Source organism: Macaca thibetana, chromosome 5 (genome assembly GCF_024542745.1).
Source record: "Macaca thibetana thibetana isolate TM-01 chromosome 5, ASM2454274v1, whole genome shotgun sequence".
Classification (NCBI taxonomy): Eukaryota; Metazoa; Chordata; class Mammalia; order Primates; family Cercopithecidae; genus Macaca; species Macaca thibetana.
Genome location: NC_065582.1, coordinates 140,151,874 through 140,169,882, shown reverse-complemented (window position 1 = coordinate 140,169,882; position 18,009 = coordinate 140,151,874). Strand labels below are relative to the sequence as shown.

Genomic DNA, 18,009 nt, shown 5'->3' with positions numbered 1-18,009 from the left:
GTACTGTAAGTCAGGAGTTTAAGTAATTGGTATAATAATTATCCCAATTCACCAAGAAATCAACTTAAAATATGTTGGTGTTAATAGTGAGAGGTTGGTGTAGTAATTAAATAATCATTCCATTGATTTTAAGGGTGAAGTAAACTCTATAGTTGATCATTTTCATGGTGGCACATTGAAAACAAAAATGAAATCAACTAATAAAATGGAAAGTCATTCAAGAGATATCTTGTTGAGTGCTCACTATGTGCCAGGCACGGTTCCAGATGCTTAGGATAGATATATCAGTGAATCAAGCTACTAAACAAGCAAAAAATCCCTGAGCTCATAGAGCATACATTCTAGCAAAAGAGATAAAAATGTGCAATTAATATAATGGCAATAAATAAAGTATATATGTATATATATTTGTATATATATAGTGCTAAAGAAGCACAAACAAAAAATGAAATTGGGCAAAGAGGATCAGGATTGCTGATGGGTAGACAGGTTGGGGTTTCATTAGGTTGGTCAGCGTTGACCTCGTTGAGAAGATGAGACCAGTGGATACACCAGGGAAGAGAAGACAACCAGAGAAAAGGCTCCACAGAGTATCCCAGTGTGTTCAAAGAGCAGGAAGGAAGCCAATGTGACTGAAGCAATGTTAGCAAGAGAGAGAGTTGTGTGAGGTGAGGTTAAAGAAAGAGTGGGGAGAAAAACTTTGCAAGGCCTTGCAGGCTACCGCAAGAAATTCAGCTTTTATTCTGAATGAATAGGACACCATTGCAAGGATCTGAGCTGTTGAGGGGCATGCTCTGACTTAAAATTTTAAAGGGATCTATTATTAATCATTAAATACCTTAAGATATTTTACTCAATATATTATATAATTTTTTGTCATATAAATGAATCACAATGGAGTGTCCTCCTCTTAGAAAAAAATTCTATTATTCCCATTTTCCCAAAGAAAATATCCAGGCTCAAAATGTCTAGAATAAGAGCTGGTAATGATAGAGCCAGGTGAAAAGAACATTTTTTCTAACTCATAGTTCAAAACTGGTTCCTCTTTTCTATGTACTCATTTATGTCATAGTTATAAAGGAAAGAAAATAGTAACTGAGATTAATTAACTAGATTATTGATCAATAGAGAAGTTCAGTTTGAGACATTAAAATCGAATTGAGCCCATTTTTCCCTTATTATTCATTTCTGGGAAATAATGATACAGGTAATTTCCCTGAGCTTTCTATTTGAAATGACATGTGTGCATTCAGACTAAAAATGTTGGATACAGAAGTAATCATGATAATAATTTAAACTTGCAACAGTACATTTAGAAAGTTCTTCAAAGTCTTTTAGCTATTATCATTTATTAACTGTCCACTAAATGCCAGTCTCTATGCTAAATTCATGGCATATGTCATATTTAAAATTCAAAAAAATTTAAGAATGTCATTAGAAATCCTGTTTCACAGATGACAAATATAGATCCAGAGAGGCTAGGGATTGAAAGGTCACACAACTGCTTAGCCCCAGAGCCAGGATTTTGCTAAATCTCCAGTCTAAAGCAAGGTTCTCTTCATTAAGTCACACTGCTCTTCTGCAGAGCGATACTCAACTTACAACCTCAACATTCCTAACTAAAAGGTCAGCCAGATATAGGTAGTCCCATTTTCCAGAAATGAGCTGGTCACAGAAAAGTTAATCAAGCATCAACATTTATTTCATGACCACAATATGCAAATCAATATTTAGTTGCTGAGAAAAGAGGATTTATTTTACAGTATCTTGACTCAATGAGCTTCAAATCTTAGTAAGGTAACAAGAGAAACATAAAATGGTAATATATCATACAAGATAGCATATAATATGTACCAGTAGACATAGTGCCAATGACTGGTTAAAAAAAAAAATAAGAGAAAATTTAATCTGGGTGCTTCAATTCAGTTAAGAAAGATCTTTACTAAAAAAGACTAGTGTTAAGATGATTTTCATAGGAAAGGTAGGGTTTAGATCAGCAGAGGGGATGAGGAAAAAATGATTCCAATCAGAGGAGATCATATGACTAAAAGCCAAGGGAATAGATGAGAATGAATTATCAAGAGAAAATAAATAGATGTGTTTGAAGGGCAGGAAGAATGGGAGGTGGGGTAAAGTGGTAAATGAAACCAGAGAAGTAGCCTGTGGAAATCCTTGTTAAATTAGCAATCTAAGGGAGGAGAGAAAGAATTGATATCATTGAACTGCCAATATGTAGCACACGCTTTATGTACAGTTTTTGTTTATATAATCAACTCAACAACTCTAAAGGTAACTATATCACAGCCACAGAAACAGGTGATATGGCCAAGGCACAGCTCTGTGTGTGAATGGAGCAGAATTCCAGTCTAGACCTGTCTTCCTCCAAGGAATATGTTCCTTCCACTATCCCTCACCACCATCTACCAAAGGAAATGGGAAGCCACCGTTGGCACTCGATCAAGAGAAGAGAGTGACATATGAAAAGGAGTATAAAGCTAAAAGAAGACTGACCTGACTGTGAGATATTAGCATATGTTCAATATCAGAGGATTGAGGAAGGAAGAGAATAACTCAAGAAAAGCCACTTAGTGTATTGTATTAACCCAACTAACAAGGTAACATAAATCTCTATTTGAATGAAAGCATTGGAAATAAAAAGGATGCAAGATTTTACAAAAGAAATATAAGGAGATCAGTGGCAATACCTAAGTCCTAAAACAGGTAGTTTCTACTACCAAACCGTATACCCAGAGGATAAATACTCCTCTTAAAAATTCAAAGAGACAAAGGCTACAGGCTAACTTCGATATTTTAAAATTTGACAGCAGATGATTTATTTTAAAATAATACAATCTATGCCTTAGGAAAAAAATCTGCCTTAGTGCAGACTACCTCTTAAACCACGATTGTGAATTATAAGAGCCTTACTTCTTACTTACTAGGCTTATTTCTCTTATACAAGTTAGGTCAATAGTTCATTGTCACATATGTTAACATGGATAGTAATCCTTATATTCATGTTTATTAGGCATATTAATTACTAATCAGATATTCTTTTCCTTTTTATTTTTCCTATTAGAAACTAAGCATATATTAAGCAACTGAATCCTTCCTTCAGGATACAATGTGTCATGTCTGTGAACATTATTCATCTCTGGGATTTCTCTTTTAAAATGTAAGATATCACTCAGGGATTCAAGTAAAAAAACTAATAGAAATTAAATGACATATTATTGAACCAGTTGGGCCTCCTCCAACTTTTTTCTTACCCATGGACTATCCAAACCATACAGTTAGCAAATATATATATATATACAAATCTTTTCCAGCAACTAAGGATTGCAAAGTCACTAAAACTTGCAATAACCAGATTAACTATATAAATCTTCGATTACTATCAACTGTTCAACAAATTTGTCTTAATTTTGAATTAACTGTGAGACCAAACATCTTAATGATTATGAAACAAACAAGTGATAATTGTAATCATTAAAATTTAACATATTACCCAAGCCAAATTTTCTTTCCCTTTTTGAGTAAAAATACATTTTTCTGAATAGAAAACTAATGTTTAAATTGGAAATCAAACTGTGCCACAATCTAAAAATTTAGACTTATGTCTAATGTATATCTGAAGTGTCTTTGAAAGTTTCGAAAACAACAAACTTGTGCGTATTTTAGAAATATCACATGCAAGTGTAAAGAAGCATCATCATAGAATGCTAAAAAGTGTATTTGTTAAAATACAACCACTATATTCTTATATTTTTTATGTTCCTTATTTCTGTGTATCTGAGCTGATATGAAAATATGATCAAAGGAAGTATACTTTCTTTACATATGAAATATACTTTCATATGTATATCTGCTCAATAATGCTAGATTTTAACATACTCTAAGTGTAAGAAAGTTAGCCATTTAAAATAAGTTAATTTAAAAACTATTCATGCAGAAAGTCTGGGCTCCATATGACTTTAGTCATTCTATGAAAGATATGTTAAATACATTATGTATGTATAAAAGGAATCACAGATAATGTTTTTTCATATATCTTACTTTCTATTTTCTATAATTTTATATACACAGTGATGCATTCATATACAAAATGTATTAAAATAGGAATATTACCCTTAACTTTTAAAGGCATTATTTTATGAGAGTTTTAAAAAAGGAAAACTATTTTTACCTCCCAGTCCTGGTCTAAGCCGATTATCGTAACCATCCAGAAGTCTGTCAAGAATTCTTGTAAAAATGGTAATGTTATTTTTAGCCTCATCTTCTTGGATGTTAGCCAGCACCAACCTAAACAGATAATTTTAAAAGCTTATATATACACATACGTGTGTTTTGCAAATGCCAACCTGCTTTTCTTCCTTAATTTAAATTTTAACACTCCCTGGGCTATTAGTACCACCCGTTTTCCCCCTTTTTTTTTTTTTTTTTGTTAACTTCTATAAATACTGGTATGTCTGCAAACAAGGTAAACATGAAATTGAAATAGATTCTAAACAGTAGATTATCAGAAGTTTCATGTTAACATTATTTGAGATTCTTATCCCTTTAACATTTCATGTGGACTATTCATTTTCTTTCTAAACCCATCTCCTGGGATATATTATGATTGTAGATTAACATATGCAAACACTATTAGCATTGCTATTCTATAGTTAGAAAATTCCAGTAATCAGACTCGTGAAAAACTGTTTTCAATATTAATTGGGAAATAAATTGCTTTTTGAAGGTAAATATATTTTCTATCTCTCTCATAAGAGTCTTTCTTTTTTGTATGTCTTTTTCTCTTTTAAAACAGGATTTTTTCCTTACTTTGGGTATACCTCCACCCAATGGCCAAGTGCAATATAGACATCAGGGAAACTCCACTGGCTATGTGCCAGGCTCCATGTAGCCAGGAGGTGGAGGGGAGGTGGGCTCTGAAAGCATCAGCAACACATACACAGCTGCAGAGATCCTTAGAGCCTAGTTCTTCCTGATTGGTCTCTGAGAAGAGCAATATTGTAAAGATTAAAATGCCTAGTTATTTTGTTTTGGTGATAAATTTGTAGAAAGAACAAATGGTCTCAAAATATCACCAGAAAAGCTTTAGAAATTGTGATTTTCTCCATTATTTCTCCATCATAAAGCCAAACCCTGATTCTATCACATGCAGTAATTTGTTGCAGAAGCAACTAAATGTATAAAACAGAATGTCCATTTTCATTGTCTTTTTTTTTCCTCAGAATGAATCAGATATTTAAATTACTGGCCCCAAAAAGGAATCATTTATATAATAGAATACAAGACTGGCATAAGCACTACTGGTCAAATATAGAACAGAAAACTAGTTGAGAGATATATGGTTAAACACTAAGATTTTCAATGATTATTAATTGATCATGGATTGTCCACTCTTTTAAAATAAAAGTAATATATAATTACATTCTGATCAAGGCACATTGTATAAAATATTATCAAAAGTGTCCATTTGCATTTAAATGATAACAGAGCTAGTAGCTATAAGCAGTCACAATACATCAAAAACTGGTAACCAACCTCAAACAAATATTGTCTTAAGAGCAGAGAAAATATTAAAATATTGAAATGAAGACAAACATCTACAAATTAAATAAGTGTATCACTTTATACCCTCTAGCCTCAAAAGTTTCTGTATTGCCTACTTAGTAGCTAATTTTAAAACCAATAAGTAAGATTTTCATAAAGTTCCACATAGAGCTTTTCGCTTGAAAGTGTTTTTTAATCACATTTTGTATTTTCTTTCTCAAACCAATATGCAGTCATTAAATTAGTAGATATTTTCCAAATAAAAACAAGGCTTTACGAGATAGATGGTGTCTCAATTCTATGAAATGTTTTCATACTTTGACCATTACTCGGGCAATAAAATAAAAAGTTAAAAGATAAATAAAGATATAATAAAGACTTACTAGTTTTTTAAAAATAAATAGTTACAAGAACATTCTTATAAAACTTGTATCTTAGGTCTTCTGATATTATGAGAATCATATCCTAAAGGCATTAAAGAAAAGATGCCCACTGATGATGAAAATCAGGAAAGACTACAAATAAAATGAAGTTACTGAAAGCAATAAAAATTAATTTCATGTTTTTATAGCATAGGCAAAAGAAAATTCATTACATATTTTAAATCAGTACTCCTGATTGTAAGCATTTGAGAAAAAAATCGTAATAATGCAAAAAGTTGATGATTAATAAATCTAGCTTTTGTTTTATTGTTTGTGATTGTGAAGTTGCATTCTACCTCCACCTAGAGGTTTAAGACTCACACATCATTTGGGTTTTCTATGGTGACTAAAGGAGCCATACCATTAAAAAAAAAAAAAAAAGAAAAGAAAAAGGAAAAAAAAAATAGTTAACACTCAAATCACTTAGCTGGTACTTTTCTGTCAGCTTGAAGGAAAACTTGGCTTCCTTACCGAATCCTGGTGTTATATTATAAGTGCCTATACTTAATTACTTCAATTCCTTGTAGGAATATGCCATTGAAAGGATTTTCTTTTCTTCTGTGAATGTTCTGCATGGAAAATGCTTCTGTTTGCTTTTGGATCTTATCACTAAGAACGAGAAGCAGTGAAGTTTTTATAACCTACTACTTCATAGTTCACTTCCCCATACACCCCCTTTCTGAGAAATAATTCTTTAAAACACCCTTGATTTTCAAAAGCATTAATGGCATACAAGAAACACATCTTTACCCTGAATTAAAATAGTCAAATACAATAAATATCTCACCTGGCAGGGTCCCACACCAAGAAAACAAAAAGCAGCAACTGCATGTTGTAGATGTTCAATTTCGTCTTCATCACCGCCGCTCTTTACAAAGCCATGAAAGGAAAAACAAAATACACTTAAAATTGCCTTCAGTTCCACTATCCAAGTAACCCCAAAGAATATCCTTTTAGTTAGGGATTCGTGTTAAAGCTACGGAGATTACTTCCTGGACTGTGTGTGGGACTTGATGATTGAGAGAAGATTTCTTTTTTATCGACCCCCACCCCCACCCTTTTCCTTTCTCCTTCTTTCTTTCTTTCTTTCTTTCTTTTTTTTCTTTCTTTTTTTTAACAGCAAGATGACCAAGTAATCAGACTTCTCTCTGCCAGGAATGTCCCCCAACCTCATCGTCAGCAAACACTGTTTTGCGCACACATGTAATAATAACACCCTGGACTTTAAATTGACATAGCAGCTGGAAAGGGAATGGGTTGGAGGGGAGGGGAGGAAAGGAGAGGAGAGATGGGTACTTCACGCCACAACCCCCTCAACCAAGACCACCTCCGCAACCACAGCGGGAAAAGCTAGGGGCAGGCAGCCCACTTTTGCAATTATTCTTTTCATTACAGTGAACTGCAGTCCTCACGTTTTCGTTTCTTCACTCCCCTTAACAAAATAAAATAAAATAACATCCTTCCTTGCCCACCCACGGTTGCCCAAGACCAAGTCTTGGAGGCAGCCGGGTTCGGATCAAGTGCTGCGAAACGACGCGTTTGACAGCTGCTCCGGAGCCAACGATCACAATAAGAGAAGGAGCTTGAGGCTCCGGCAGCAAACATCAGCCAGGCAGGCAGCGGTAATCACAGTGTGCAAAGTTGAAGACTATAAAAGAGCCAGGCTAACGTGCTGCCGGGCAGGTGTCCTGGATTTTATTGTAGTTGCAAATATGCTTCTGGTGATAAGTATCGAAATTATTTTTTAAGTGCGCTGGGTAGGAGGGAGGTGCGGGAATTGAGCCTCCTCCGTTTCCAGGGAGCCTCTGAAAGTGGGGTGGGGGAGATGAGGCATGCACGCGAGGCAAAGACAAACAGGAAAGGGTCTCTATCAGGACCAACGTGTGCGACCCTACCTGAAACAGCAAGCAGAATTCGGTGTTTTCTTCCTTTTGCCCTGATCTTGACGAGATAGGAAACTTGAGAGAGAGAGAGAGAGAGAGAGAGAGAGAGAGAGAGAGAGAGAGACTGAGACTGAGACTGCAGCAGCCAAGCGAGCGTGGAGCTATGGGCTGGTGGAAGCCGGAGAGGAGCGCTAGGAGCGGCGGCGGCGGCGTGAGGTGTAGAGGGAGGCAAAGGCGTTCGTAGTGGCGGTATGGGCGGAGGAGGAGGAAGAGGAGGAGGAGGAAGAGGAGGAGGGGGAAAACGATGACAGGAGCTGGGGCGGAGGGGGGGAATTGGGGGGACGCTGGCGGAGGCGCGGTGCGCGCCGGCGGTGGCGGGCACGAGCCCCGCGCCTGGAGGAGGAGGAGTCAGGCCGGGTAGCAGGGCTAAGGAGGTTCCCGGGAACGCAGGGACCCCCCCCCTACACACCCACTCCCCCGCCTCGATCCCTGGAAACCGACCGTCGCCCGCCTGGCACTAGCAGCGGCGCAGACCCGGGCGGCGTCGGGCGCCCGGGTGCGCTCGGAGCGCAGCTCCCCTCGCCCACGCCGCGCAGGAGGAACTGAGCCCACGCGCCGCCCCGGGCTGCCCCCCGAGGTCGCTTTCTGGGGCTCCCGAGAGCCCCCAAGGTTCCTGGCAGGGCTGCTGGTGGGTGTTGGTGTGAAGTCGGAAATGCAGTGTGGCTGTGATGCCCTAGATCCCTGGGGCCGCGCCCTGCCGCCCGTCCCCCAACATCACCCTGCTGTGGAGCGACGTGGCTGCTAAGAGGTAAAGAGGTTCCGCTCCCGCTGGAGGGCAAGGGGACTAATCACGCCTTTACTTAGTCATCAGCGCATCCACGCAGGACCAAGTTCAAAGCATGTTGCGTGAAATCAGACAGCAGGAAGTTTCTTTGATTTCCTGAACCCTCCTGATGTATCATTCATTCCTTCACACTCCTGCAATCAAGACCGATTTCCCCTGAAAGCTCTAAAGCTGGAGAATTCCCTTGAGCCAGTCAGTAAAGTCCATTTGCAGATTACACACACACCTTGGGAAACCTCCCGCTCACTTCCAGCAATCCTTTTCCAACCTCTTTTCACAGGCGCCCTCCCTAGCAGGTGATCAAACTCAATCAACAGCTCCAAAAGTTTACATTACCCCGGAGCAAAAAGGGACCTGCTGTGTTTCTACTACCTCTGCAACTCATTCCCCAGGGGGAGGAAAGGTAACAAGGTTTGAGGTTTTCCCCCTTTAGGGCTTTTCACTGGCAAAGGGACTTGGAATTCCAGTCCCATCTTACACTTTCAGCACTGTGTGCTTGATCTATCTTATTTCTGTTCTATTTTATATGAAGTGACAAAATCCAAACGTGCAACTTGAACAGAAAAAAAAAAAAAAAAAAAAAAAAAAGAGAGAGACATTTTCCTTTTTGTACTGCACATAAGACAAAATGTTATGCACATTCTACTAAGGCAAAGCAGAGTCAGTGTTTATCTCCTCCAGAAGTTGTTATAAACGTTAGACACTTTAAAGGAAAAAAAGAGAGAGAGAGAGAGAGTTAAGTATGCTGATATGTTTCTGTCATTTTACATTCAGAGTCAATATGTGCCAAACACTTCAATTTTGTTAGTTATGCACCAAAAATTCAGATGTTTTTCCTAGATGGAGCAGTTTTTCTAACAGGCACTGCTAATCTACAGTAAATTTTAGCTTTGCTTTGAAGATTATGGGAGGAGAGTAAAACCTTTACATTGTAAATATTTCCAGCTGTCCTTTTTAACCTATTAATCACCACTTTCTGGATGAGCATTTAATATGTTACAACCTAAACAAACATTTACTCTCTTATTTAGCTTGCTCTGTGAAGAGTGGAACACCACCCAGCTCTCTCCTCCATCATTAATATTCCTTTCCTGACTTGCCCATTGCAGAGCCTAATTGAAATTCACAAAGATAAAAAGCATGCCATTTAAAACCTTGCAACCAGAGAACCTTAAGTGTCTTATACTTGGCATGAACAGTTCACTTCCTACTGTATTTTCCTATTTTCCATTTCTGTGAGTCAATCTTCATTAAGATCTCTATCACTTCTCCATTTATATTATTAATAAATTGTTGATATTTTGATAATGAAAGTTAAGCAGTGTATGGTTCTTCCCAGCCTTAATTGCTATTCTCCAACAAAATTTTTCTTTAATGAAAGTCTTAATTTTTGTAAATATATTCATATATTATTCTAATACTTATATGGTCTTATCCTGTATTGTAATATCAAATTATAAATGTTAGTTTTAATTTTTTTCATTCAACATTTATCTAAATGGGAATGGTTTGTTCTGAGAAATTAGCTTTTCCCTTTAGCACCCTTATTAAATGTGTAATTTCAATGACATATGACCCTCTTACATGACACTTCACAAAGTTCAAGCTGCTTTGAATGATTTTCACCATTTTGATTTTTTTCTGTAAGTGTATGTTACTACATCGCACAGATTTGGAGATGCATTTACTGGAGAAAGACCCAAAGTAAAAACTAAATTTAATTTTTTTCATTATAAAACCTTGATTTTCAGTTCTCACAAAACGTTTTACAATTTTAAATGTTGGATAGCTGTAACTTAAACTTCAAAGCACATTAAAGGAAATGGAACTAGAAAAGCTGCTTGTGGGCAGCAGGTTTCTACTGCTTAAGCCATATCTATACTGTTATTTTGTTGTATTACTAGCCCAGACAAATTTCTCTGGAAATTTGGAGGATTATCCAGCTTCCTCAAACGTCTGACAAACTCAACCAGATTTTATTCTCTGCTCTTTGTGATAGAGTGCAGGTTAACTGCCTGAGATCTGAGCCAGCCTGTGTGGGTCGTGACTAAGCTCTTCCTACCCACTCCTTTTAGAGCATGTCCTAAGGCAACCAATCCTGAGGAAGAATTGACAACTAATTGGCTGCCAGTAAATCCATTCCCACTCAGGCTTGGGCAGCACAAAATCTTCTGTTTCAAACCAGTTTGAATTACTGATCAACAAATTAGGTTGGTGGGTGGAGGTGGTCACTTCTTACATATTCCCCAACCCCAACACTGAAATCCCTAAGGAAATTTCCACATAAAGACCATGAATAAAAGAAAGCTGAAGAATTGGGAGATCTTGGTTTTGTCTGATTTCTTATGAGCTGATGTCTCACAATATTGTACAATTTTAAGATTTGTTATAAAAACTGTTCATGTTCTTGAACAGATATTTTGTACAGCTTCCATTTTTAGAGCTCAGCCTAGCGTTACTGCTATAGAGAGCTACTACTTTATATGCCCTATTGAAGACTTAATCTTTAAGCTTCCTATAGATTGATATGTGTATATAAGTATATATATTACATATGTATATATAATACACCTATATTTTTGTACACTTATATGCATACATACATATATGCAAATATACTAATATATCTGTAGATAGATAAACATATATCAGAACTAATAAAAATAGACATGAATATTTTAATAAGAATAGCATTTAAATATCACAATTCTACAAAATACATTTAATCTTACTACTACATGAATTGAATCATGATGATCTTCACATGCTTTGAAGAGCAATATCATAATTACTTCAACAAGAATAGCATCTCACTATATTTAACTTTTAAAACTCTCAGTACATATTTCATATAATAAATTTGTGTATATTTTAATTACATACATTCTTTTGTGATTCATTCATTTGAACGAGAATACAAATTTATGAAAAATTAGGAACTGAAGCACAGATTATTCTGTTTTCAAACAATTAAATATTATCTTCTACTTTTTCCCATTGAACGATTTACTAATTTCAAAATGGACCTGGAGTATATGTCAGTTCTCACATATTCACCACATTACCAAAAGACAAAACAAAACAAAACTGGTGCAATTTCTTAGTTGACAATTATCAATTCAAAATCAGAACTGGGTCAAGAACTATTTTTCCCATATATTGCATTTAGATGGAGGCTTAGGCACGAAGGTTCTAAAAGAAGAAGCAGCTGTGAAGCGGAAGTAACTAGTTTCACAAACAAATAATACAAAAACTACTCTCTTACATTCATGGATCTAGGTCGCATTTCATCATATATATATATACACACACATATATATATATGTATACTTGCTTGGATAAACTATGCACATTAACTTCTTCAAATAGAATTAGTAACTCTGTTTATCAAGTAATTTTACAAATTCTCATCCAACTTGCAAATTGAATATATCAAGCATTCAGGATATCCTGGTGGTTTCTGAGATTTTTAAAACAATTTACATCATGACACACATAAGAATTATTTGTAAGAAAATTATTTTGCTTTCCTTTTGTGAAATTATAGGTATAATTTATTTTTAGGTTAATGAATTGCTTCCTAAAACAAAGATAAAACTCTGCTAATTCAAACCAAAAATGTCCTCATTGAAAATTATGCTTGTTAATGAAGTATAAGCTGCTAAATGATCAGCAGCTTTACCTGTGAGACATGTCCTTTAAATAATATTCATAGTAATGACAAGAATAAAAGGAGACCTGTAATGTCTTCATTGGTATAACAGCTTAGATCCCATTCTAAATGTTTTGTATTAACTCATATAATCTTCAAAAGTAGGAAGTTATTATTATTTCCATTTCACTGATAAGAAGGTTTAGACACAGAAATATTAAGCTGACTCAAGATCTCACAGTGCTGGCTGGCAGAAGGAGTAGAGCCCTGGCAATATGGCTCCAGAGTTTTCATAACTACTATACTCTATGAATTAACACCTTATCATGAGCAGTTATTCAGACAAAGGCAACAACAATAACAACAAAATCAGAAAACAGAGAGAGTCCAGGACCTAATTTGAACCCATTTATAAACACCTCAGGTGGGATAAGATTGGTCCAACTGAAGGATTATTCCAATATCATTATTTATAGCATCAAAACTCTTGCATCTTAAGAGGAACAGAGGGTATATATAGTGAAGAAATAAATGAAAAATATAATCAGGGTATGGGCATTTTATGGTCAATCAGTGCAAAATGAAAGAGAAAACAGAACCCAATTATTTCTAAGAAAAAGTGAATAATACTATAGCAAATTAATTATAGATATCAAATGACTTCAAATATAGATCATTCATCTTTGGTAGAGACTTTTTGTATTTGAGAGAGTGGCTTGCTCATAGATGCTCAATAAATAATTGCTGATCTTTGTAAAGTTAAGCACTTTGGAATACAAATTGGGAGCCTTGGTTCCAGAGCCTGACCTTGGGCAGTCTTAGCTATGGCATATGCTGTTACCTCTTAGAGTTCTATCTCTGTCCATCACTGACTATCAGTGCTTAGATACCTTTTTTCCTCAAAAGGTATCTACTCTAGTGTTCTCTATCTTATCACCTTTCCTCTACCGAAATCCTGAACACTGGGAGATATTCAGTGTAGACTCTTTCTCAACCACCCGCCAGTACCGTACACACACACACCCACACACACACACATTTACTATTGCTGAGAAAGTACCTCCTATCTATCCATTATCTAAACCATTCTGTTCATTACCAATTCCATAGCCTTATCTCAATCCTCACTTGAAATATTGGAATATCAATATACAGTAGCCTCCTAATTAGTTTCTCTGCCTCTGATCTCCGTTTTCTCCAATCTGTCTTCCACTGGAACAACAAAAATATTTCTACATCTGATTTTGATAGTGTCACTCAGTCATCTAAAATGTTTTCTTGAAAACAGTATAAGGTGCAAACTCTTTTGCATATCACATCTGAGTTCAAATTATAGCTTATACCTCCAGCCTCAACTCTGCTCTCTCTGCACACTCCTTGTTACACACATATTCATGCATGTGTGTGCACATACACACACATGCACACACATCCATAACCAGCATTCATTTTTCAAGCATCATTCTTTTCTCTATGCTTCCTGCAATCATAACATTGCATTTCTCTCAAGAGCCAGTGGTTTTATGCCTCTATGCTTTTGTTTATCACTGTCTTTTCCTACTGGAATGCCGTGTTCACCCTATCTACCTGATGAACACTGCAAGTTTCAGCCCTGTAAACTACTTCTTCTTCCAGATAAAATTACCATGCCTTACTTTGTACTCCTGCTGAACTTAGCACAGGCGTTTAACATTAAGCCTAAATATTCAACTGAACTTATTTATTAACTTTTCTATCACACTATCTTAGTCACTGGGGGCTGCTATAACAAAATACCATAAAATGTGTGGCTTTTAAACAACATAAATTTACTTTGCGCAATTCTGAAAGTCAAGAACTCCAAGATCCAGGCACTGCAAGATTCCGTGTCTGGTGAAGGCATGCTTTCTTGTTCATAGGTGGTGCCCCCTTGCCGTGTCTTCACATGGTAGAAAAGGGAAGGTAGCTCTCTGGAGTATCTTTTATAAGGACACCAATCTCATTAATTAGGGCTCTGCTCTCAGGACCTAAGCATCTCCCAAAACGCCTCACCTCCTAATACCACAGGGATTAGGATTTCAGCACATGAATTTTGGGAGAACACAAACATTCAGATCATAGCACTCACCCTATTGAACTGTGAGCTATTTAAAGGCAGAAGGAGACTCATCTAAGCTATCTTTACTGTCTACATGCACAGGCGAATCAAGCATATATCATCTTTCAGGAAATTCTTGAGGACAGGAGCATCTGTACCTTCATAAGTGATATAGTTTGGATATTTGTCCCCTTTAAATCTCATGTTAAAATTTGATCCTCAGTATTGGAAGTGGGGTTTAGTGGGAGGTATTTGGGTTATGGGGGCAGATCCGTCATGAAGGGCTTTGTGCCCTCCCTGAGTAATGAATGAGTTCTTCCTCTATTAGCTCCCTTGAGGTCTGATTGTTAAAAGATCCTGGCACCGCCTCCTTTCTCTTTTTCTTTCTTTGTCTTTCCATGTGATGCCTTCTGTCCTATGCCTTCTGCCATGAGTAAAAGCAGCCTGAAGCCCTCACCAGAGGCAGATGCTGGTCCCCTGCTTTTTGTACAGCACCTAAAGAACCATAGGCCAAATAAACTTATTTTCTTATAAATTATCCAGGTTTATGTATTTCTTTACAGCAATGCAAAATGAACTAAAACAATATGTATATGGGAATCATAATCCTTCCTTCAGAGGAATGAGATGTTACAGAGAGTTGAGGTTAAGAGCTCAGACTCTGGTTCTAAATCCTAATCCTACTACTTACTCACTATACAACCTTTGACAAATTCCTTAGCCTTATCTTGTCTTAGTTTTCTTACCTGAAGAATAAAAGTATTTGTAGAACCTACTACTCTTGGTCATCACAGGTATTTTATGAGTTGATATATGTGCACAGAGCAACGCATGAATCATAGACAACACTACACAGTGTTTGCTGGTGTTACTGAAGTATTTGAAAGCTGTTAGATCACTGCCTCCACATTCAGTTGATGAGATTTAGTTGCATGCACAGCCCTTGAATTTGTTGAATCTTTTGGCTCTTAGCTTTGGATTAGACAGTTCCCATCCACTCTTTCCCACCCACATTCAAGCTCCCACCTTCAGAGAATGACCTGTCAGAACCCAGCACATATACCTACATTCTCTTATGCTGCATTAGATTATTTTTTCTCGTGAATACATTGTTTCCCTCATTCCCCCATTTTTTTCTGCTCTTTTTTTTCCTCCTGTCCTCCTTTTAGTATCCTATGCCCTCCTTTTTATTCCAGCTCGGACTGTTTCTATCTTTCGTTAGTTCTCTAATGTCCCCTTTTCCTCCCTCTTTCTCATTAGTATTCCTACATAGTATATATCTGCATTTGTGTATGCCCTTGTCTTTTGGCATATGGAAAAACGTGTGTTTGTAAGAGTGTATACAGATAAGAAGACAGTGTCTATTTAAGCAGATGAGAATGTGGGTGCTTATGCTGCACATGGACGGGCATCCCTGCCTGTGTTTCTGGGTAAAGTCCTCTGTATAAGCAATACTATTAAATCCACTCAAATGTATAGTATTGATCCATTATATTAATTGAATTGAAAAGTCAAGTGGGGCTTTATTTTTTGAATTGGCTATTGATTTGCCTGAAATACTTTTTTAAAGCCACATGTTTAAATGAAGCCCAAATCTGTAACACCTAGAGAGCTAAATTCATTTGTCAATGTGGAGGCATCCAGCTGCCCTTCCTACCCGTGCCCTAGAGTCAAATACGGTTAAAAGTTGCCCTTCCTTTTCCTGTGACTTCTGGATATCCAGTATGTATTCAGTTTGAAAAGAGAAATATGAAAATTTTCTGCATTATAAATTAAGAGTTAACAAATTATCCTTAAAATAGGACAACAAACAAAATAACAAACTATTCCAAAACATTTTGGTGGGGAGAGAGATGTTTTTAAAGAGGCTAATGATGGACATTAGTGCTGTCCAACAACTATTGCCAGTTTCCAGCATGGAGGTATGAACAGATCAAATTTTCTCACTTTCCTTGAAATTAGAGTTGCCAGTGAAAATTGCTCTGACCAATGATGGGGAAGCTAAACAGACTTAGGCCATTTCCAGATGGAAACTGGATGAATGAGTGTCTGATTCACCATGTTGACTCCTTCCCTGTTATCTGGTTATTACCAATGATGCTCCAAATAGTGATGGTTCCTCAGTGGGTCCTTGAATGAGGATGACAAAGGTCAGAACTCTTAACTGACTGGCACTGAACATATAGCATGGACGAGAAATACATATTTGCTGCTTTAAGCCTCTAAAATTTGGGGGTACTATCTACTACAGAATAACTCAATCTATCCTTACTGCTGAAATATGAAGAGAAAAGCAAGGGGTTCTTTTTTTTTTTTTCTTTTTTTTTTTTTTTGTCTTGTTTTGATACCAAATATTGATTGGTGAAGTGACATATAAAATCTTTCTGGCAAAGAAGATTTTTTAAAAGATCCAAAAATCACAGCGCATAAATACCTTCTTGCCTAAGCCTAAATTAAATGATTTCATTGGTCTTTAGTTGTATTTATGCTTTTTTTTCCCATTTCTTAACTGTTTTTATCTTTATTTCTCCTCCACTTAAACACCCAGAGGGGTTGAGAAAAAGTCTGAGATTGTTCCTGACAAACATTTCTTCTAAATCTCTGTTTCATTCTTCCTTACAGTGGCACAGACATTGGGTAGGTGGATGATATTCATTGAGTCCCAACAGGAACTCTGATTATCAAATCATCTGACAGGTATTAGAAATGGGAAAGAAAATGATTTAAAAAGAAGGGATAAGGAAAAGAGGACTGATGTGACAGCAACTGCTAGATGTTAAAGTGAAAGAGAGATAATTTAAAAAAAAACAGTTCTGAGTAGAAATGCATATTAGGAAAGCATCTCCATGTTTTCACTACATAAACAAAAACAAAAGAAATTGGCTCTGACCTAAAAATATAATGAGAACTTTGAGGCCATTTTCAGATATTTTTGACAAGGTAGAAAAGACCAGTTAGTTACAGGTTTTAATATGGACTACTTTGTTTTCATTGCACAATTCACTGGAGCAAAAATTTATGGGTTTAAACTGCTTTTAGCTAGTCAATCAACATCAAACCATTGAGACAATTTAACATTCAAATTGTGAGAAGAAAAATGTACTTGTCTTTAATAAGCCCTTGAGGGAGCAGACACTGTTTCTCTCTCCTTATATTCCTCACAGCGCTTTCCAGACAGTAAGTACTCAATAAACATTAATAGAAAGTACAATAGGCAAGTGAATAAATGTGAGTAAATTAACAAATGAATGAAAGATTGTGTCAAAAAGTTCTTAAAGGTCATTTATAGTAGATCACCTGTTCTCACCTTCTCCATTTTGACCCTCTCTAGCCTGGCTTCAATGCAGTAGGCTGTGTGATCTTGCCGCAATACAGAGCTGATCATGTCACTGCATAATTTAAAATTCTTTAAACACTTTCTATTTCTCTTAAATTCAAGACTAGATTCTTTATATGGCTAGTGTCTTGTATACCTTGGCTCCTATCTGGTCTTGAGCCATTATTTTCCTCGCTCCATGAACACCAACCTTCTTTCAGTACCTGAAATGTGCCAGACTCCCTAATGGCATTTC

The 18,009-nt window shown here is 36.5% G+C and overlaps 1 protein-coding gene across 5 annotated transcripts in view; it reads right to left on the bottom strand.

Annotated features, from left to right (window-relative positions):
• Positions 1 to 8,238, bottom strand: part of GABRA2 (gamma-aminobutyric acid type A receptor subunit alpha2) — a 151,909-nt gene extending 143,671 nt beyond the window's left edge. The window contains exons 1-3 of one of the 5 annotated variants that reach the window (XM_050791618.1): positions 7,877 to 8,238; positions 6,769 to 6,849; positions 4,187 to 4,302 (exon numbers count right to left, since the gene is read on the bottom strand). In XM_050791618.1, coding sequence (XP_050647575.1) covers positions 4,187 to 4,302; positions 6,769 to 6,839 — 187 coding nt within the window. In that variant the 5' untranslated portion in view covers positions 6,840 to 6,849; positions 7,877 to 8,238. Of the gene's footprint in view, positions 1 to 4,186; positions 4,303 to 4,824; positions 4,999 to 6,768; positions 6,852 to 7,876 lie in introns of those variants that run through there. The other 4 variants (XM_050791614.1, XM_050791615.1, XM_050791616.1 and 1 more) reach the window with 4 other exon arrangements.
• Positions 8,239 to 18,009: the final 9,771 nt, after the last annotated feature.